General features: G+C 40.5%; 1 protein-coding gene across 12 annotated transcripts in view; it reads left to right on the forward strand.

Moving 5' to 3' along the window:
* Positions 1-23,553, forward strand: part of EPB41L2 (erythrocyte membrane protein band 4.1 like 2) — a 164,433-nt gene that overhangs the window by 88,755 nt on the left and 52,125 nt on the right. For all 12 annotated transcript variants that reach the window (XR_013338066.1, XM_077775973.1, XM_077775965.1 and 9 more), the window contains exons 6-11: positions 3,991-4,066; positions 7,204-7,422; positions 8,956-9,043; positions 13,105-13,257; positions 13,773-13,870; positions 22,770-22,942. Coding sequence is in view for 11 of the 12 variants with exons in the window: in XM_077775973.1 (XP_077632099.1) it covers positions 3,991-4,066; positions 7,204-7,422; positions 8,956-9,043; positions 13,105-13,257; positions 13,773-13,870; positions 22,770-22,942 (807 nt within the window). In the remaining variant the exon portion in view is untranslated. The remainder of the gene's footprint in view (positions 1-3,990; positions 4,067-7,203; positions 7,423-8,955; positions 9,044-13,104; positions 13,258-13,772; positions 13,871-22,769; positions 22,943-23,553) is intronic.

Genomic DNA, 23,553 nt, shown 5'->3' on the forward strand with positions numbered 1-23,553 from the left:
GAAAAAGAGTAATTAGACTCGGAAAGATTATGCCTACAGTTTCTTCCACAGTGTATCAGAGAGCCTGGGGACATTTCCTTTTGTACAGTTGTCCTACACAGCTTTAAAGTGCATGGATTCAGAAAGGTATGGATGCTTGGTTCTTTCACTTCATTTCAAACCAGACCTGCTGAGTGACCCAAACCATAGAGAGAACAGGATAACCTCTGAAGCATGATTGATGTTCCATTGAGTTGTTTCCTGTGGTTTGTTTTAGCTTTTGTTTGATAATATTTGTATGCTGCTCATTTCAGAGCCATGAAGATTCCCAATTTCTGGAAGGCAAGACTCTTGCTGATTATGAATCACGGTCTTGTGTTTTGACTACTTGTGGAGTTTTTTTTAGAGTTCTTTCAGGACTTTTGCCCTTGTGGTTTGGCAAGAGGAATAACAGTAACAAGTAGGATCTGACTTTCTCAGATGACTGGAGCTAGTTTCTAAATGGAATCCTGTCCTGTCCGGATAGTGAAAATGGGCTGAAAATAGGAAGTCTTAGCTGTTGCCGTACCTCTTCCTTTCTGCTTGTGTTAAAATGGACGAAAGAACTGTGTGTTTGATCTTCACCCAGCCAATGCTAGGCTTTTATTGTTACTTTTCAGTTAATAGGCAATTAGCAAAGGTAAACATTAATCTTTTTTCAGTTAGTTTTGAAAACCGACAGCTTATTGGTTCCTGTTTAAAATCTGCCTTAAAATCTTCCTCAAATGTATAGAAATAAGACTGTATATCTGAGGCCTGCATGTGATTGCTGTATAAATGGACCATAGACTATTCATATATAGCTAGGTTAAAATTATGATAATATATATATTTTTTAATTTTCTGTTTTTATTTAAGTAGTCTTCACACCCAGTGTAGAGCCCAACATGGGGCTTGAACTCATGACCCTGACATCAGGACCTGAGCTGAGATCAGAGTCAGACAGTTAGCCAACTGAGGCCATCCAGGCACCCCAAAATTATGATAATGCTTAATTCAGAGTTTAGCATTTTTTTTGTTTATGCATTTATTTTTCAAAGAGCAAGCAAGCCTGAGCAGGGGAGACGTAGAGGGAGAGAGAGAGAGAATCTTAAGCAGATGCCATGCTCAGCATGGAGCCCCACTTCGGGCTTGATCCCACAATCGTGGGATCATGACCTGAGCCGAAATCAAGAGTTGGACTCTCAACTGACTGAGTCACCCAAGTGCCCCTAAAGTTTAGTATTATTAGCGCTAAAATATAAGTGTGCTATCAGAAACTCTTTCCTATAGTCCTACCCAAGCAAGCATGTGCTCATGGTAATACCTGGAAAACAAAAAATAAGGATCCATTAATAACTGATAATCCTGTGGTGATCTAGCTTAATTATGGGTTAGCAGTCCCCTTGAAGAAGTGCATATTCATGCCCAGCATGACACTGTCAGACAGGGAAGTCTCACTCTTCAGGAAAGTCCTATATCTATTGTATTTTAGTTTTTTAATTTATTTCAGGATTTTTAAAAATGTTTTTTATATTTTGAGAGAGCAAGCATGTGTCCATGCAGGGGAGGGGCAGAGAGAGGGGGACAGAGGATCTGAAAGTGGGCCCCACACTGAAAACAGCGAGCCCGATGCGGTGCTTGAACACACAGACTGCGAGATCAGGACCCGAGCCTCAGTCAGATGCTCAACCCACTGAGCCACCCAGGTGCCCCTATGGTATTTTAAACATGTGACACAAAACTGAAATGCAGGATTGGCTTTCCTGGTGGAATAGCGAGGCACTGAACCTAAATCCAGTACAGGTGGGTGTTCTTAGCAGCCATTCCACATGACTTTCGAGTGAGAGAAAAGTTAGTGTACTCATGGTGAGAAGAGAGAGGGGGGGAAAAATGACACACTGGAAAGGAGAATGGGATTCAGTAACATTTTTTTCAAGTCCCTGAAGTAAAACAACCATGAGGCCTTCAAATGTGGATGAATGAAATAACATGCACACACATTTGTTTCTGTTTAGAAATACTAGGAACTTCGAGCATAACCCTGCATTCTGGCTAGTGGAATTATTTGGATCCATTTAGGAAAATAATTCTTGCTCTCTGCCCAGAGTTTTATGTTTCTTTCTAATGCACAGATAGCAGTGTTTTAACTTGCACTAAGTCACTTCTGACGTGGTTGCTATATTCATTCTTTGTGGCACAGTACAGCCAAGCGTATGTTCTATAGGAGTATACTTGCCCCCACTCTATAAACCTGGGAATAATTTTATTGTCTTAAAGTATTGTGATGTTTGGGGTGCCTGGGTGACTTAGTTGGTTGAGCGTCTGTCCAACCCTCGATTTCAGCTTAGGTCATGATCTTACAGGTGAGTTTGAGCCCCGCATCAGGCTCTGTGCTGATAGTGTGGGCCTGCTTGGGATTTGCGCTCTCCCTCTCTCTGACTCACTCTCTCTCTCAAAATAAATAAATAAACATTTATTAAAAAGTATTGTATGGGTGTCTAAGTGGGTCAGTCAGTTGAGTGTCTAACTTTTGGTTTTGGCTCAGGTCATGATCCCATGGTTTGTGGGTTTGAGCCCTGCACTGGGCTCTGCGCTGACAGCAGAGCCTGCTTGGGATTCTCTCTCTCTCTCTCTCTCTCTGCCCCTCCCGTGCTTATATTCTCGCTCTCTCTCAAAATAAATAAATAAACTTAAAAAAAAGTAAAATAAAAAGGAAGTATTGTGATGTTTAACTACTCTCTTCCTTCTTTGAGATTTCTTTATGGGATTAATATACCATTAATCACTTCTTGAATAGCTATAGTGATCAATTGATAATTACCTCCCTTCTCTTAACAATATACAAATCCTAAAATACCATTTTTTTCCTCTTTAAATAGTAGGAAATATTTGGCATCCAGAGATTCTTTTTTTTTCCCCATGAATACCCTTGTACATTTATTATAATGTACTTGATATTTCTCAGGATTAATTCTTAGAAACAAAATTTCTCAAACTATATATGGGCATTCTAAGGATTTTTTTTTTTTTTTTACAAATAGTTTATTGTCAAGTTGGTTTCCATATAACACCCAGTGCTCATCCCCACAAGTGCCCTCCTCCATGCCCATCACCCCCCTCTCCCCCCACACCCATCAGTCCTCAGTTTGTTCTCAGCATTCAGAGTCTCTCATGGTTTGCCTCTCTCCCTTTCCCCCACTATTTCCCCCCTTCTTCTCCCCACAGTCCTCCGTTAAGTTTCTCCTAATCCTCCTATATGTGCAAACATGATATTTGTCCTTCTCTGCCTGACTTATTTCACTCAGCTAACACCCTCAAGGTCCATCCACGTTGCTACACATGGCCAGGTTTCATTCTTTCTCATCGCCATGTAGTATTCCATGGTATAGATAAACCACATCTTCTTGGTCCATTCATCCGTTGATGGACACTTAGGCTCTTTCCATGTTTTGGCTATTGTGGAGAGTGCTGCTGTGAACACTGGGGTACATGTGCTCCTATGCATCAGCACTCCTGTATCCCTTGGGTAAATTCCTAGCAGCGCTATTGCTGGGTCATAGGGGAATTCTATTGTCCATCTTTTGAGGAACCTCCACACTGTTTTCCAGAGGGGCTGCACCAGTTTACATTCCCACCAACAGTGTAGTAGTGGCATCCAGAGATTCTATGGTTAAAAGAAATCTTATTTCAAAATGGTTACATGTAGATTAATTGAGATTTTTGCATAATATATCACCATACAAAACATCTGAAGTATTAGTAAATGTTTATTTAGAAAAAAGTAAATCTGTTATTCTTTCATAATGGGTTATTTATATAATTTTTTTCATTTTGTTTTTGTAAATAGTTTTCTTAAAATGAAAAAATGAAGTTCTCCGAACTGATGTATGGCGGGACTAGTGTGTACTGTTTGAACATGAACCATTAGTTTTTATCAAAATAAATGGTCATCCTGCTGGTTGGGTAAATACCCATATTTAATAATTACAGATCTTCCTTGGCTGTTCACCTTTAATGTGAAGTTTTATCCTCCTGATCCTTCTCAATTGACTGAAGATATCACCAGGTACTTTATACTTACACTTTAAAACAAATTTTTACTTACAGCTCTCACTTATTTCTATGCCCTGGGAGAATAATGGTAATTTCAGGATTAAAGCCAAAATATTTTTTCATAAGTTGAGTTCTAGAAAGTTCCTTGGAAATGAGTGTACCCCAGAATAGTTGGAAATGTTGCTAGTTTGAAAAATTGTATTCCCTTTTCTTTAAATTCTCCATTTATAGTTGAATAGTAGAATATTAAAATTATATTGCTGGCAACTTTGTTTCTTACGTTACACTTTTAAAGTCATTGATAGTTAATATTTCAGGTTAATACTAAAATGATTTTTGTTGTATAACTCTCGTGTACCTGTGCCCTAGTCTGTTATCACAAAGGTGATATAGGGTATAAAAATGAAATTGTTTTAAAAAGCCAATTGAACTATATTTTGGAGGGCCCGTACTTCAAAGGTAGAAAAAAAACTAATAAGGTAGGCTTTCTTAGTCGATAGCTGATTCATTTCCATCTCCTTTGAGATTGTCCGCGCCATCCAAACATATGCTTAAGTTGCAAATAAAAGATAAGGTTGAGGAGCAAGAGAGCATTTACTGATTCTGAGAGTGACTGAGTGTTTGAATAGTAACTAAGGAGCATTTGAGTCCATAAGTGCCTTGGTATGTTAGCCCTATTCAGCCGGGTTACCAGTGATAGGACTTATTTGCTTTGGTAAGAATATGTGTATACATTCTCTCTCAGAAATAAACAAAACGTTAAAAAAAGAAAGAAGAATATGTGCATACATTACATGGCCAAGGAGAACTGTGTTCAGTATATACTTTTTGAAACCCAGAGGTCTTACTGAAAGTCTCTGCTTTTGGTTCCTGGGGTTCCTGTGCCCTTGATGCTCTCGGCCAGACCAGTTTTGTCAGACATCAGGTTGTGTTGGTGCTTAAGAGTGCATGATACCCACGTGAAATAGGAGTGATGGAGATTTCTCTCCAAGACAGAGTAAATAACAAGCCTGCCCCCCCATCCACCCTCCCCTTTACTACTTGTTGCTAAATGGGGGTCTTCTGGTACTAAATAAACTGTGGTTGAGTTAGCTTCAGCTAGTAAGTAATAGAGATTGGCTTTTGTCAACTGCACCATGGGCTGCTTTGTAAAACTGGATAGGTTGACGTGCTCTGGATACACAGCCTCACCACAGGAATGCCTTCAGACACTGCAGCTGGGGCTTGTGACCCAGCAGCCTCTCTCTACATATGCTGCTTCTTGTAGTACTTTGTTAGGAATACAATAATCCTCTGGTGATTGCAACTCATGGCATCGGTAAGGGCTTTGGTTTTTCTTTTAAATGGAAGTTTAACAGTCTCGCCATGTGTGGTGAGAGAAAGGAGATAGTTTGGTGAGCTAAACCCTAAAAGCCTCGGCAGGCAGCTTGACACCAGCCACCTGCTTGTACTGGTGCCCTAACTACCACGACTGATACCTTCACTGTGACTTGAGCGGACATTTAAGATGAGGCGGCTTTTGCGGAGTGCACGAGTAGAGTTTGCAGGAGTGGTGAAGTGTTCAGAGTCGTGTTTGAAGAATGCCAGCTCCTGCTGTGTGAAGAAGGAGGAGCTGGGAAATTCAGGAGTCTGTTGGAGCTTCTGTTGGGAGATTTTGGGCGTTCGACTTCTCTTTGAAAACAGGACAGGACCAACGTGAAAAGCCAAGACTGTAAACTCAAAAGGAGGAACAAGATCTTAGTAGCAGGTGGAATCTGTGTGTTTAGGGCTTCAAAATACCATAAATGTGGAGAACTGGCACTGTTCTCCATCAGACTTAGAGCGTCGGAGGGCACCCCGGAATCCTAGTTTCAGATGGACTTTTCTGAAGTACTGCGGCTCTCCTTGTGGTGTTCCGGGTTCCAAAGGAACATAATCCTCCTCAGAGAGCTCCTGCGGTGCATAAAAGTACTCAGACCGCAGTGCCAGAGAGATGACTGCCATTCTCTCAGAAGGTTATAGAGCACTTGCTACGTGGCAAGTACTTGGCCAGCTGTGCCGCACGCTTGGCAAAGAGAAATGGTGACCAGCTCCTGCTGGGAACGGCAGTGTCGTAAAAGGCTTTCAAGAGTGAGGGGCTGTTTCATTTGGAGCGGTTGATGGTAACCTTATTAGCAAGTAGTTAAATTCAGGAGTAGAAACCAGGTTTTCACATGTCAGCAAAGGAGCCAGTAGACCCCCCCTCACCCACCAGATCCCCATAAAATATAAACACCATGGTTCTGCATGTCATTTAGTGGAAACAGAAACTTTTATAACTAACTGTAGTAAAACCACTTGAAACATTGAATAAGAACTATTCTAGTAACTAATAACCATGATGATGATGATGATAATGATGATGGCTATTAGTTATTGATTCCTAGGTAACATGCAGTGTGTTTTATTTATGTTATCTAATTCGTATCCTCTCCTTCAAAGGGAGGAAGCATTCTCGTTTGACAGGTGGAGAATCAGCAGTAGACAAGTAAATTAACTAGCTGAAGGCTGCAGGGTCAGCTGTGCTCGGCCCTTGAAGCTCATGCTTTTTCTATTATCAACTGAACTAACTGTCTCTTTAGATGGAGTAAATGGGCAAGTGTAAGGGTTTTAAAGACTGATTTAAGAGTTCCTCAAGACATCTCAGGAAAAGAAGAAATTAGTATGAAAAGACTAGGAAGGATGATGGGTGGGTGACCTTAGCTCTTCTTGCAAATGCCTGAGAACTGCAGCTGTTTTTAAGTTTTCATTCGTCTTTACAACTTTTGAGGGACATGTAAATTTTGATGACAGTTTTAAATCAGAAGAGACAGTCTAAATGATTAGAATTTTTATCTTCCGCCACAAAACTCAATAATCATAATAATAAATATGCTGTGACCTGAAGAGCAGTTCAGAATTTCCATTCTATTATTTAGCCCACTAGACTTAATTACTATAAATAAGCCACAGGTTAGGAGCCCAAGAAGCAAGGTGGACTTCTTGTTGGAGAAGACCGTTTTTGCTATGGACATAAGGCATTGCCTATATCATCTGTTTGTTTTTAGAGGAATATTTGAACTCAAGGATTATTAGTGCCACAGTCCTAACTGATTTTCTTCCTGGCCCTTTTCTCTCCCTTATTTCTCACAGATACTTCTTGTGCCTTCAGCTCCGGCAGGACATTGCCTCTGGCCGCCTGCCCTGCTCTTTTGTGACTCATGCCCTCCTGGGATCTTACACACTGCAGGCTGAACTTGGAGACTATGACCCAGAAGAGCATGGCAGCAGTGACCTCACTGACTTCCAGTTCGCCCCCACACAGACGAAGGAGCTGGAAGAGAAGGTGGCAGAGCTGCATAAAACCCACAGGTCTGGTGACTTGCTTACCGGAGAGAGAGTAGCCAGTGGGGATTTAAGCAGCTCCTCTCCTAACACTTGCTGGGCATTTGAGCATGGTTTATGGGATTATCTAGTTTTTTTCCTTTTGGAACCCCACCTAGTGTTAATCGAGACAACCTGTATAGCCTTGAGATATCCTTTCATTGTGTTCACGACTATAATGTGAAAAACAGTGTTCACGGTCCTGAATGTCTTCAGTTATTGGAAAAAGTTACTTGTCCCTCTGACATCTCCCTGCTTCTCTTCCCACACCTGTCCCTGAAGACACACACATAGGCATGTGAAACAAACATACTTACATCCTTGTTTGGGCATTTACTATGTATTTCTTCTGTGCCCCCACCCCTCTTTTTTAAAAATTTTAGAGCAGGGAAGAGGAGCGGAGAGAGAGGAACTCTTAAACAGACTCCATGCTCAGTGTAGAGCCCATGCGCAGCTCAATTCCACAACCCTGGGGTCATGACCTGAGCCAAAATCAAGAGTTAGACTCTCAACTAACTGAGCCACCCAAGCGCCCCCAGCCTCTTGTTTTTATCTGATAACGCTAGAGAGCTAGGCTTCGGGGTTTGAATCAGAAATGTAGGTATGATGGACATGAAATATATAGGTGGATTCTCTATCTACAGAAGATGACCTCTGGTTTTAGTAGCTAAGCTTTACTGATTTAGTCAGTACAATATTAAATACCACATTACACTTCGAGGACTTTTATATCTTTGTGAAAATACATGTGCTTTTAGCACAAGTTGACAAACTCTTGCTACAAAATTATAGTTTGCCTCATGTTGCACATTGAAATTTTATAAGAATTCCACAGAAATGTTTGGAAAGGAACTTTGAGAGATTAGAAGTTTTTAGATAAGCCACATTCATTGACTTTTTTGTTTAAAAAAAAGGCAGTATTTCTTATATTAACTTTATTCCAGTTCTACTCATTAGGTATTTATTGTATAATTTGAATTCAAAGTATTGGTGTTGAAATCCTGTGGGGAGTATGTAGGTTAACAGGACACGGTTCTGTGCTGTTAGAGCCTAACATTTGCTGACTTGTGAATAGAGACAGGAATGGAAACGTGGACAGAGTGTGATGCAGGTTGTCTACCATAGATGTAAAATCAAATACAGGTACCTCTGATCTGTGTTGTGATCAGTCCTGGCGAAATAAAATTAAGGAGTGGGAAGTAAGAACTTGCCTTTTTCAGAAAGATGAAATCACTTTTTTGTTCTCGTGGAATTTGTGTTGTACCCATTTGCCCAGTGGGAAAAACATCGAAGACAATTTTCTGAGATAAAAATGGTAAAGGAAGAGATTTAGAGTAGAGGATCCTATGAGGAAAATGCTAGAGGTTGAGAGTTGAGCCACCGTGCCTGTTTCCTGCTTGTCTGCAAATTATGCGGGGTTAACTGCCTCCACCCTAAACACTCTGAGCTCATACAGTCCTTTCCTCTTAAGGCCAACTTTGCATCTGCCAACAAAATAATATTGTTTGTTTTGATTCTCAGGGGCTTATCTCCGGCACAAGCTGATTCTCAGTTCTTAGAAAATGCAAAGAGGCTCTCCATGTACGGTGTTGACCTACATCATGCCAAGGTACTATACGTGTAGTGGCAAGTGGCGTCTCTCCAGTCTGGTGACAGTTTTGAGAGGACTCCAGTTTCAGAGTGGCCTAGCTCACCTTTAGGAAAAGGCTATTCACCCTCACCCAAGGGTCTCTCATTTAATATTTCTTTAGTGTCTAACTGCAGGGTTTGTGCTTGTGGAAAGGAGCATTCATTCTCTCCCCTGTCCCCTTACTTCTTTTCTCGATCTTTTCAGTTCATGCCCTTTCATATGTACTTAACCTTGAGACTCCCCTGTCAGCCATCTTTACCCCTTGTCCTGGTTTCTTCTGCATCCCAGCTTTTTGCTGTCCCAAGTGATGCCTTTCTCCCAGCCCCTTCTCCCACCTCTGTCTTGGGAGTGGAGAGCAGATCCTCACACCCACGAAAAGGCAAAAGCAATCCATACTGGGACCACTTTTGAAAAAACCCTCTGGCTAATGAAGGAGCCTGACCTTCAGGCTCCTCTACGCAGGCCTGTTTTGTTCTGCTTGTAAGACGAAGGGCCATAGCCCAGGCCCCAGGGAATGCAAATCCCGCAACCTAATTGGAGAGGTGGGAGGAGGGTGGAATGATGGACGAGTTGATAGGAGAAAGGGTTTGGGTTGGGAAGACGCCATGAATAAGCATCATGTGCTTCCCGATCCTACTTGGGATGATCACATAGTGAGGAGGGTCAAGGAGGGGGGTAAGAGATGGGTGTGTTTTTGAAAAATGTGTCCAGAGTCCACATGCTGAGGGAACCAGTGGTTCCCTAGGTGGAGCCTAGGAACCTCAGATTTTACGACTGGAGAAACCTCTTTAAAAGACCCCCCCCACCTCCACACCCACACCCAAAGATCTCTTCCCTCCCTGGGCCTCAGGTTAATCATTCCTGCTTAGGACTTGCATAGTACTTCATGTTTGCACCGCTCTCTGTTTTCCTGCGTGGCTTCCTTTATTCAGCTGTTTTTCCTGGTTACAAAAGAAATGCATATACATCATAGAAAATAGAAGCAAACAGAAGGAAAGAAACCCACTGAACTCTATGTGGAAATAGGCACTGTTGCTTTTTTGATACATTTTCTTGTTTGCTTTTTAAAAAACCATCTCTGAGCACTAGAACTCATGCATATTTTTTTCAGTAGGATCACACTACAGGTATCAGTTGGTGAGTTTTTTCTTGTTGTTTATTTTGTTCTGTTACTTGTCTGATTAAAGATTTCTCCATGTCAGTAAATAGTCTCTGGCATCATCATTTTTAAGTGCTAGGTGCTCTACACCTTTAATTCTTAAGAGTATTTCCATGTACTTTTTTAAGATTTAAGATTTGAATGTTTTTGTTTTACAACTGCATAAAACAGAGTGCAGAGAATGACTTGCTTAAGCGACGGATTGTTAAGCATTCCCATATCTTCCTGATTTCTTCTGGTAAATTCTAGGAGGTGAAACTGGACTTCCTACCACTTGGCATGTTTTTCAGCTCGTTTCTCTCTGTGATGGAGACAGGCTGGGTCAGCCGAGAAACACAGACTGGGGAGGCAGGAGAGAACGGGCTTGGACCAAAGAGACCTCAGGCCTCTCCTGTTCTAAGCGCTGTCCCTCTGGTCACACGTAAATCTATTTGTTGATCACTAGTTAGAAAACAGTTATTAGAGAGCAACATTGCAAGGTTTCACAGTTCGTGTTTTTAAAGCTGTACCTTAGAAAAGTAAAAAAGAAAAAAAAGTTGTGGGCTCTATTTAAGCATCGTTTCTGTTATTGCTGTGTGGTTAGAAGCAGATTGCTTTTTTAAAAAGAATTCAGAGTAACATTCATTTGTTCATCCTGTTTGTCATCTGACAGACTCAGAAAATATTTGATCAGGAAGATATTTGTAAGTTGTTGCAAATTTAAAAGAATTTTAAAATTACTGTAGCCAGTAGCAATTTAAAAGAACTTTTGATGGAGTTTCATCTTTCATTGTCTTGATCATATTTAAATACACTTTTAACATTTTTACTAAGTGATTTTAATGGCACACTCCTATTAGGACAGGTTGAAGAGCATTGAATGGAAGACCCTTGATACGCAAGTACAGGGGAACCCCAAGATTAGCGTGACAGCTCTGAGCGCATACCAGCCACTCTCCCAAGTCCTCTGGGTCTGAAAGGGTGAGGGCAGACAGTGGCTGCCGGAACCCAGAGGAAAAGATCTGTGTGTGGAGAACACGGTCTTCAGGGAGCGGTGTTGTCACAGGGACACATCGCTGACCTTCCTTCCCTCTCTCCTCTCTCTCATCTTCTGCGAGAACTTTCCATAGGCTGGACCCATTTAGAAGTCCCAGGGCATGGGGTCCCATTGCTACCCATATGTGGCAGCTTCCGGAGGGGGAAGTGAACAAGGGACAGAAGGTGCTCCTTTTTTTATTAGTTTATTTTTCTGACTTTGGTGCTGAATGGCAGAACTCAAATATGGAGGACCAAGGCATGCTTTTCCCTTCCACTTGTTACTCTTTATCTGTAATTTGTGTTCACACAGGGACTGAGAGTTCTGAAGCAATGTGTGGGACTGAAAATGAACCCGTTTACTTGATTCCAGATTGTGTTTATTCTGAAGTCCGATAAAATAGCTTCAGTGTCCTGTCTAAAGATTGCTTCAGACTAGAGATGACTTTGTTCAGTGTTTCAAATCTGCGTTGCCTCCTTACTTGTGGTGAGAACACGTTGTCTTGGGCAGTCCTCCGGCTTGCTCTCAGTGGCCATGGCCGGTGACGTTTTTGGCAAACACCGCATTTCTGTCTGGTGCCAAGTCGCTTGGGCACCTGTGCCTGATCCATCCCAGCTTTTTTCTCTGTTCCTAGAGAGAATTGGGGCTGCCAGGTTTGGGTGAATAAAGCACCCTATAGATTAGATTTTTAAACATGCTGGTTTTAATGTAATTTTACGTGTATATATATATATATATGAATTATTCAAGTGTGGCAACAGAGAAAGCAGTTGACATCAGGTACTTAGTACCATACTTCTGTTTTCAAAAAAATAATATTTGTTTTAAATGATTCAGTAACAAGGCAAATGAAATGCTACACTCTCATTGAATTTGGACTTAGATTAAATACGATGTTGGTTTCAGTAGGTTCAATGAGAATTTGTTCCATATCATAAATGATTTCTGAAAATGTGAATCTCTGAATAATATTCTTTGATTTTATGTATCTTGAATGCAATCCAGTTCTTCCCTTGAAAGTCAAACAATGATCTGTGTATTTTGAGTAGTGGGTCTTTGATATTAGTTGAAATGCAAGGAGACACTATTTTTCACTTTTATTTGTAAATTTACTTGGTTTTTAAAAATCCTTTAGGCTTGTGATTATTCTAGATTGTCATCTATTTCAAGTCAAAATGATGGGGAGAGAAAACAGTTTGAATAAATTCAAGACTAGTCTGCAGTTCGTTGAAATGTGCCAGCCATGGGAATGCTGTAACGGGGACTAGATGTCAGCACTGTGAGTTATTGAAAAACTGCTCGAAAGAATTCAGAGATTCTAGCAGTCAGCCTGGAAGAGAAATTTTCTGTGAGGGATTGGTGTTTTGCCGAATAGAGGTATAATTTTAACAGCCACTAGCTAGCATAGCCCATCTAAAATAAATTTGCCTAAAGTAAAATGTCTGAATGCACCTTGGGGTGGGCCCACAGACTGTCCCTGAAGGCTAGGATAGCTTCCAAGAAAACCCCGTCTCTTCAGAATGTCTAAATTGAGTTCTATTTCCCTTTTTCCCCATTAGCTCTTGCAGACAAGCTCAAGAACACAGAAGTTATTATGCCTTTTGGAGAATGTTGTGTCCTGTAGTCAGGTGGCTGTAACTCTTTGAGAAATCAGATATTGATCACTGGAGATAACAGATTGAAGATGTGTTGCGTGCCCTGCTGTTTCTATTAACTCACGTACTGTCACTGAGATTTAAATAACAACCTGTTAAACTTGCATTCCTGGTCATGGTTTAAGAGGGCAGGGTGGGGGGAGATGATGAGCTTCCTGACCTGTGTAACTTGGACAGCTCTAACCACAGTCAAATGGTTTCTATCTGGCAGGACTCAGAAGGTGTGGACATCAAGCTGGGTGTGTGCGCCAACGGGCTTCTCATTTACAAAGACAGACTGAGAATTAATCGTTTTGCTTGGCCGAAAATCTTGAAAATTTCCTATAAGCGCAGTAACTTCTACATTAAAGTTAGGCCAGCAGAGGTAAGCACTGTCGCGTAGGCCCGGGCATATCTAAACAGCTTCGGTCAGTGTTCTTTATAGCTGTGAGCTGACTGCATTTTTTTCCCACTGAGTTTTAATAAAATGCACTATTCCTTACTTTTTCGTGGCAAAAAAGGTCAGCATTCTTAATGATCAACGTGCATGTATATCTATGTTGCTAAAAAGGTAAGTAACAGCCACACCTTTCAGAGAAAAGGAAAGGTTTTAAGTGTCTGCCACTTAGTGGGGGTCCATGTTGTTGTTATCGAATCAGCTAAGTGATGAGGTGGTGGAATGAGTTGTGGGCACTGGTTGAAGTCACCAGTTGCACGTGGTTTTCACAGAAACTAGTATCGCGGTCTATGAAAAATCCATTTTGTATAATCATACTGGATATGCTAGTGTCTCCTTTTTTCAAAAAGAATTACCCCTTATGGAAACATCTGATGTCATGTTTTCAGTAGCTTCCAATCAACTCCTTTATCTTACTGATTTACCTTATTGATTTATTCTAGCTCGAACAATTTGAGAGCACCATTGGATTCAAACTGCCAAACCATCGGGCAGCAAAAAGGCTATGGAAAGTGTGCGTGGAACATCATACTTTCTACAGGTAATTTTAATGAGACCGCCTAGAATTAATAAGAATAGCTATTGGTACCCTGTACGTATCAGGCAGTGGTTGTGGATACAAGGGCAGGTGCGGCTACACCCTATTTTATGATTCTTTGCTTCTCCTCGGTGCCAGATCTCCTTGGCCATGCCTTGTGGTCCCAGACTCCACTTTCTGACTATATATGCCTTCCATTCTACAAGCGCGTTCTTCAAACCCAACGGCCATTCCTCTTGCCATCATCATTCATCATAGGCTTCATTTTGTTGCGCTTACCAGCTCTCTCCTGTTTAATTTCTTTCCCCAACTAGCCAAAACCCTGGGGTCTGTCCCTTTACTACCTTGTCGAGATGTTCTAACCATTTGCCCTTTGTGCCCACCAGCCTGCCAGTCTGCTGGTCTCTGTGCCTCGACCTCCTCACTTCTGTACCAGTGCTGTCGAGTGCTGCCCTAAACAACATGGCTGTCCCAGTGGGCACACTCTCTCTTTGTAGGAGAAAATTGCACAACTCCTGATGAGTGACATTGCAGATGATTATTTCCTGGGTCAGCCGGACCCTCCGAGCTACCAGGCAGTGCTTTTACTTCCTTTCCTGTTAAAATATTCCTGGTCGTCTTGAACCCCTGGGAACCCCGGCCTCTCTGCTCAGATGCCCTCCGTTGAGTGGAGCACTGATTACAGAAGCCGTGGTCATGAGCGTTCTCAGTTCCGTGTACCTTCTGTTTTTCCTCTTTAGCCCCAGATTATGTAGTATTACCTTCTTATTGTTCATTCTTTCCTTCCTGTCCTCTCTCAAGGAAAAAATATTAGTCATTCCCTATGGAAGTCTTGATCCTTCATTTGATTCCTCACATAGGATCGTGCTTTGTATGTTATGTGTGTCAAAGGTACAAATGCCTTTGACTTCTTTGGCCAGTAGACGTGTCCATATCTTGTTTCTATAAAAACCAAAATAAATGGACAGCGAGAAAACGAGAAGATCTCCTTAGACCCTCTAGCTGTCTTTAGCTTGGGTCCCACCTCCTTTGTACTTCTTCAAGGGCATATTTCTACATTACTCTTTTTCTCTTTTTTAATGTTTGTTTATTTTTGAGAGTGCACACGTAGGGAAGGGACGGAGACGGTGGAACAGAGGATCTGAAGCAGGCTTTACACCAGAGAGCCTGACAGAAGGCTTGAACTCACAATCCGTGAGATCATGAACTGAGCCCAAGTCCGACACTTAACTGACTGAGCCACCCAGGCGTCCCTCTACGTTACTCTTCTTAGCAAGGAGTACTTTGCTGATCATTTTCTCCCATTTCCTCAATCCTGTTCCTGCACTCTATAGAGCTAGGTGTCTAGACCCTTCCATCTTTACGGTTTTTGCTTCGGAATCTTGCTTTGCTACTCCTGTCCTACTACCGACTGGTTGTGTGACTGTGGCTAAGTTACTCCACCTTTCTGAGTCTCCCTTTCATCATCTGTGCGATGGTAATCATAGTCCCTACCTTATAGGGGTGCTTTGAAAAGTCAGTGAGAAAACACACCTGGAGCAACTATTTCTGGGATGTAAAAATGTTTATCATCATCACCACCATCATTATCGTCATTAGTCTTAGCTTGGTACCACAGTGTGCTGTTTTTAAGGTGAATTGTTAGCTGGTACAAGTGACTCTTTCAAGTTAGATAGAGCAGTCTTGAAAACATATGTGTCAGACAGATTCATTTTAGAGAAATGTAACTCATAAAATATACTTGAATCCATCTGACATAGTTACACTGGTCATATAAATCTTTGAAAAGTGTATAATTCCTCCTTGTAGCCATGAGAAATTTCTACTCAAGACAACCGGAATCTGCCTCAAATAAAACTAGTAGATGACATTAATGAGCTAAATGACACAGTCCAGGCAGGACGCATAGCAGACTTCCCTGTCAGGTAATGACAATGGAAGCAGTAATTATCTTAGAAATGACAAATGCTACATTCATTGAGCGTATATTGTTATCAGACACAGAACCACTTGCTTTACATTTTGCACCATGTCTTTCATTCCTCACCTCCAGGGGGGAATGGCTCCGAGCTGGGTGCCCATTAAGGAGTACAGGGGCCAGGCACCTCCGTAGAGCTGGGGACCTGGCTCTGTGATTCCAGACACTGGTCACCTCTGTGCTGGGCCTTCCTCTGATCTTCTTTTTTATTATTTTTTAAAAAGTTTTTTAATGTTTGTTTGTTTTTGAGAGAGTGTGCACGTGTGCAAGGGAGGGGGACAGAGGATCCGAAGCACATTCTGTGGTGAGAGTAGACAGCCCAATGTGGGGCTCGAACTCACAAACTGTGAGATCCGTGGTTCAAAGTCAGACACTTGACCCACTGAACCATCCAGGGATACCCCCCCGCCACCCCAGTATTCTTCCAGCAAGCGTTTCCAAGATGTCTGTTAGCCATGCAACAAACCTCAGGTCTAGCCATTTCTGCTAACCTACCATGACTCCAATTTAAAAGTAGACCAGTTTGCTCCTTCAGACTTTGGAGATAATGGTTAACAAAAGCATGTTTATGTCTTTAAACCTTTTGTGACTTTGCCTACAAATGATAGGAAGCAATGTATCTAAAACAGGGCAAATCATAATTTGCCCGTAGAGTGCTTTGAATCAAATCTGGATTTTGTTCTGTGTAGTTTATCACAAAAGATGCAAATGATTTCTTTAGAAAATTAAAGTGGCTTCAGATTGATCCCATTAAAAATATAGATCTTTCTATTGATTGATAACCACTCAGCCAGACTCATATTAGTTGAACAAGAACATGATAAAAAAGCTGCTCTTCTTCCTTGAGTGTTTGATGGAGCCTATCACTATTCTAAGTGCTGCACATAGACTAGTTCTTTTAATGTGTACAACATTGTTGTAATCTTCACTTTACATTTAAAAGAACTGAAAAACAGACAAGAAACACATGTGTGTCCCTATAGACAATCATGGGTGGAGATGGAAATCAGAGCCAGGCCCTGTGGCACACAGTGCCCATAAGTGTACCCACTCTGCTCTACTTCCCGAGTGTATTTACAGTGGACATGCTTCCTCCTTCTTCTTTTTTTTTTTTTTTAAACCCCCTCAGTGCTTTCTTTTGTTAGTGGTGGTAGAGGCACATAAAAAAGATTAACACAGGGTTCTTTTTTTTAAACTTTTTTTTTAACGTTTATTTAGTTTTGAGACAGAGACAGAGCACGAGCTGGGGAGGGGCAGAGAGAGAGGGAGACACAGAATCTTAAACAGGCTCCAGGCTCTGAGCTGTCAGCACAGAGCCCGACGTGGGGCTCGAACCCACGGACTGCAAGATTATGACCCGAGCCAAAGTCAGATGCTTACCTGACTGAGCCACCCAGGTGCCCCTCACATGGGGTTCTTACAGCTTTCCATAAAACTGTCATCTAAACTTGGCGTTATAGATCCAGACTAATTCCAAGTGAATTAGTGTCACCAGCCCCTTCATAGAGAGCTTTGCTATTAAATGTATGATTGATTTCAGTAACTGATATGTGGGTTTTTTTTAAGTTTTTATTTTCCATAGGTAAAAACATTAATAATACTTGATTTATAATGGGAGCGCTTTTTATAAAATTGTTACTGTGCTTCTTGAGCAGTAAAATATGTGAAAGTTAATTTCTTTTGTGATGTGTCATTAGGTCATCTTGCTCAGGACCTTTAAAGCCATAGAATAATTATGTTCCTTATTTATAGCTTTTAAATTTCCGAAAGTGAAACGATGTCTTGTAGTAATTTATTTAAATTAAAGTTAGTTAACACATAATGTTGTATTGGTTTCAGGACTAGAGCCCAGTAATTTGTCATTAACACATAACATCCAGTACCTGTCCTATTTAGCCCACTCCCCCCTGCCCCCAACACCCCTACAGCAACCCTCAGCTTGTTCTCTGTGTTTAAGAGTCTCCTGGGGCACCTGGGTGGCTTAGTCGGTTAAGCGTCCGACTTTCGCTTAGGTCATGATCTCGCAGTTCGTGGGTTCGGGCCCCACGTCAGGCTCTGTGCTGACTGCCAGCTCAGAGCCTGGAGCCTGTTTCAGTCTGTGACTCCCTCTCTCTCTGACCCTCCCCTGCTCATGCTGTCTCTCTCTCTCTCTCTCCTAGAAATAAATAAAAAACATTAAAAAAAAAAAAAGAGTCTCTTATGGTGACTCTGTTTGTATCTTATTTTTCCTTCCCTTTTGAGGTTATTTTTATGAAGGTGGGGTCTCAGGTGGTAAATAAAAATAATATCAAAAGGAAATAGGGGCACCTGGGTGGCTCAGTTGTTTGAGCGTCCAACTTTGGCTCAGGTCATGATCTTGCAGCTTGTGGGTTCGAGCCCCACATCAGGCTCTGCTAACAGCTCAGAGCCTGCAGCTTGCTTCAGATTCTGTGTCTCCTTGCTTTCACTCAGGCTCTCTCTCTTCTCTTAAAAATATACATTAAAAAAAGTAAAAAAAAAGGAAATAATTGTTAAATGATCTTGAAACATTTTGTTGCTTGGCCTACATTTTTGTAGAAAATTTATTTGCATTACCGTTGACTTAAATCACCAAAAATATTCTTTTTGAAAAAGCTAATAATTTTTTGTCTTGATATTTGTTTCTATTTAATTGCAGCTTAATTACTTAAGGATTTTCTTTGTTATCAGAAAATTAATCTGTAAGCTAATACTTTGGGTATGACTTGGGCAAGGAAGTATTTTATCTCAAGTTGAAATAAATAAAATATAAAATACTCTAGTTAGTGACTTTCCTAATTTTACATTGTTATATGTATCTGTCTTTAAAATATTTGCCTTGGATTTCTTGGATTATTTCTTGAAGTATTTTTTATAAAATGCATAAGTGGACATTTATCTTGATATGCATTGAAATGGCAACCAATCATCTATTACCTTAAAGAAAAACAAATTAGACTATGAAAGAAAGAAAAAGAAAGAAAAATGGTTGTATAGAATTCTCCTCACCTGGACTTAGGTATTTAGCTGGTTACATATTCCAGTCTGTATAAAAAAATTTTTTTTAGTGTTTGTTTTGGAGAGAGAGGGAGGGAGGAGGGAGGGGCAGAGAGAGAGGGAGACACAGAATCCAAAGCAGGCTCCAGGCTCCGATCTGTCAGCACAGAACCCGATGCGGGCCTCCAACTGACAAACCATGGGATTATGACCTGAATCAAAGTCGAATGGGTTAACTGACTGAGCCATCCAGCCAGCCTCCACAGTCTATAAAATGAGAGCCCACTTTCATAACTTGGGAAAAAATAAAACCAACAATGTCATCTTACAAAGTGCTGTTTATAGCAGTGGGATTGTTTTATGTTATGAAATTAAGACTGAAATAATCAGCAGAGGTTCTCTCAGTGTGTCAAAAGTTCTAGAACGTATAGCCCAGCTTTCCTCCTCCAATATCCTGGCATAAGAAAGTTCAGAAGTTGTTCTTAAATGCTGTGTCTGTGAAATACTAATACTAAGAAAGAGAATTCTGAAAAATGTCTTTGGATTTTCTGGCTACTTAAATTCAGGTGCCCTCTAGGAAATGGTGACAGTGAGATTCTGTCTTGTGATCTAGTCTTTGTTTATTGAGCATCTGCTCTATATGGGACCTAGCACAGATCCATGTGAAGTTGTAGAAAATAAACTAATAACCAGAAAGATAGAAAACACTGATGAAAGTTTTCTTCTTAATTTTCTTTAAAATTGTTTCCTGAAGACTGAACTTTCTTGATCTTCTTTCTTGGTGAGTTCAATTAATTTTATAGAAGAGGAAAATGAAATCTTTAAGAAGATTTTTTTCTTTATATATCATTTATGATTTTTCATAATGCACACAAGCAGGTATCCTGTTTCTAGTTAAAAAAAAATTTTTTTTTTTTTNCTATTGCTGGGTCATAGCAGCATCTAGAAGTATTTAGATCGCCAGCATCTAGAGTCCTCTGATTTGCTCATTTTAGCCTCTAGTTTAAATTTGATTTTAATTTGAGAGGTATTTAATGAACAGTGTCTGATAAGCACCACGAGGCTCAAAGGGATGTCACCTCTGCTGAGGGTGGGGAGCAGGTAACTGGAACTGGAAATGAGAGATCGGTGAATCTTCGTGCTAGGCTGCTCATTCCAGGAAGATTGGTTGAGAGATGTCATCTACTTGGTGAGCCTATAGATGGGCGCCAGACGCCTCCAGCCTCACTCTTCCCTTTACCTCCTGTCTTTTATTTTGTTTTTGGATAATTCTACTTCGTTGGCTGAGATAACATGAGAGCATCCTCTTCAATGGTTCATGTATAGTAGAGTACTGAGTGTGGGCACAGTGTTGTGTACATCTCTGGAGCTCATTCATCTTCACTGAGACTTCATGCCTAGTGACCAGTACATCCCCATTTCGCTCTCCTTGCAGCTCCTGGTAACCACCATTCCAGTCTTTGAATCTACGAACTTGACTGTTCTGGGGACCTCATAGAAGCAGAATCATATAGTACTTATCTTTCTGTATCTGGTTTTTTCACTTACCCATCATGTCTTCAAGGCCCATCCATGTTGTTGCCTATTGCATGCAGAATTTCCTTTCTCTTTTTTTTTTTTTTTTGTAAGGCTGAATAGCATTCCGCTCTGTGTATATATACCACATTTTCCTTATCTGTTCACCTGCCAGTGGGTGTTTTCGTTGTTACCACATCTTGCTGTTGTGACTACTGCTGAAATGAACATGGGGGTAATAATATATTATAATAATAATTTCTCTTCGAGATCCTGATTTGAGGTTATTTATGATAAATACCCAGAAGCAGAACTGTTAGATCATGTGGTAATGCTATTTTTATGTTTTGAGGAACCTCCATATCATATTTCATAACTTCTGCACCATTTTGCATTCCCACCAGCAGTGCACAAGGGTCCCAGTTTCTCTACATCCTTGCCAACACTTGTTGTCTTTAGTTTAAAAATTGGGGGGAGCTGGGTAGTTTCTTTTGGGTCACCAATGCATATTTCCCCTTTGAGGTATTCTTTACAAATACTTCTTTTTTCGGGGCAGCTGGGTGGTGGCTCAGTTGGTTAAGCGTCCGACTTTGGCTCAGGTCATGATCTCACTGTTCGTGGGTTCGAACCTGCGTCTGGCTCTGTGCTGACAGCTAGCTCAGAGCCTGGAGCCTGTTTCAGATTCTGTATCTCCCTCTCTATCTGATCCTCCCCGCTCATGCTGTCTCTCTTGCTCTCGCTCTCTTGCTCTCTCAGACATTTAAAAATACTTCTTTTTTCCTCTGGTTACTCTTCCATTAACTATAGACTATACTTCATGAATAGATGATAAATAAAGATGTGATTTAGCCACCTTGTTTTTCAAGAATGAATATTTCTTTATTGTAGTGATGAGCTTGCCAGTGACCCTTTTTTCTGTAGATCATTGCTTTCTTACAGAGGGTTCTTTGATCCTATTTAACTGCATTGCTAGGTAGGGAAACCCTGCCATAGCTCATCGGGAGGTACTACATGGCAGGTGACCACATTTCTCACCCTGCTTCTAGGATCCATGATCAGGATGCGAGATATTTAATTCCTCGATTGTTAGAGAAAAAGAATATAGAGCACACATAAGAGTTCTGGTATAAGTTTCTAGTATTCCAGATTTCTAATTTATGAATATAAATTTTGAGGCTTTTTCCCAAAGTACAGTTTGAGGCCCTGGCCATCATCAGAGTGTATTCTTAACAGCATTATTGGTGTCTCCTTTGAAAATGTATTGGCAGAACATGGAAGTTTTTAAGAAACTCGTCTGCTACCTCATGTAAACAGATTAACACCAAGACAGCCAGAGTGTACTGTTTCCTTAGTTCAGTTCTGAGACATTGTTTCTCTGGGTTAATATCACTGAGAATCCCGTGTTGATGGAGAATCACCTCTTGTGTTATTATAAGCAGCTTTACCGTGCTTGAATCTCTCTTTGTTGCTTTTATGCAGAAGATGATTTCTTAAAAAAAAAAAAAGAAAGAAAGAAAGAAAAAAATCTGAGTGGAGTTCTAAAAATACTTGAAATGTATTTTTAAGTATTTACAAATCTTAAAAACTTAAGAAGCCACTCTTTGGAGAATGAAAGAAAAAATTTTATGGAGTTCATATTCTGGAATTGTCAACTAAAGTCTTCCTATTTAATAAATGCTACAAGAGCTCCAAGATTATCTTTTTTTTTTCTTGGTTTGTTTTTGTTTTCATTAAGACATTTTGCCAACTCTTGATTAGACCATGAAAGTGAGACCATTCCAGTTGTCGTCCAGACAAGATTGACTTATTTACTAAAAGCATACTTTTGTATGAGCCTGGGAATATTTGACATCGAGAAAGTTTGACTTCATTCTTTACAGACCCAGGGTTTAAGCAGTGGAATGGCGCTGCTACGAAAGAAGGATGTAGGTCATCTCTACAGATCTACTGCATGTGGTGTTTTTCATGGGAAAGCGTCACTTGATGGAATGGATTCCTGAGTTGGATGTTCTTTCCTGGGAGAGATAGACATAAATATTGAGAATTACTAATGGTAATGGATCGCTACTTGGCACTTATAGCTAGGAGCAAGAATTCAGACATATGTGTTTATATAAATGATTTAAGCTAATGCAAATAAATAGCCTTTGATATACACTGAGAACAGCTGCTCTTCTGCTCAGGTTGAGGAAAACATATTATTCATGAATACATGAATGAGGGTTTAGTCATCTTAATCACTGTCCTAGAGCTTTGGATGTAGGAGGGTTTATAAATAATGTTCTTTTTCATTAGAAAGTTTAGGTGGCCTTTTGTTGTGTAGATGAGTCATCTTAGTAAAATGAGATAGTGTAAACTTTTAAGATTTTTTTAAAAAAGAAAATTCATAAAGTCTCCTTTTGTTTCTCCCTACAGACTTGTGTCTCCAGAGCAGCCACCAAAGGCCAAGTTCCTGACCCTGGGGTCCAAATTCCGCTACAGCGGCCGCACCCAAGCCCAGACCCGCCAGGCAAGCACCCTCATTGACAGGCCAGCGCCACACTTTGAGCGTACCTCTAGCAAACGGGTCTCCAGGAGTCTAGATGGAGGTAAACACATTTGTGATAGTTTGGATTCCATTAATCTTTGCTAATCCAGTGGGATCAGAAAGTGTTGATCTAGTTAATGAGGTCCTCAGAAATGTCCCTGAAGGATAGCTATTTTTTCTGAGTAAATAAGATGGTATTTCTTATACTCACAAGAAGAGTTTTATAGTGGTTTCCGGCTGTCATTCTGAACCTAATTTTCTTTGTACTGTCAGTGCACACAAATATTAAGATTCTCATGGATAAGATGTTGGACAAACACGTGGTTATTGATCTGATTTAATTATGATGTGTTTTATGTGTCTTAATTTCATGAACTTGTTAATTAATGGCAAAAGTGGAATTCCAAGGATTTTGTTATGGTAACATATGTACCTTTATTCAAAAGAACTTTAAAACATTCTAATTTTATAAGTTAAAAACTCTTGCTAAAGCTTACCAAACCTCTTAGCATATGAGAAACCATGTACAACTTCCAAGGATTAGTTTAAGTGTAGTGTTTTAACAAAAAGAAAGGAAATACAGTAAAATCATTAGTTCTTTCAGTGAAGGGGGGGTTATGTATAAATTTGTATAGTTTTTTTTATTAGAATTCTTACTAGCTACATGTTTAC

The sequence above is a fragment of the Crocuta crocuta genome, unplaced genomic scaffold (genome assembly GCF_008692635.1).
Source record: "Crocuta crocuta isolate KB4526 unplaced genomic scaffold, BGI_CrCroc_1.0 scaffold25, whole genome shotgun sequence".
NCBI classification, from domain to species: domain Eukaryota; kingdom Metazoa; phylum Chordata; class Mammalia; order Carnivora; family Hyaenidae; genus Crocuta; species Crocuta crocuta.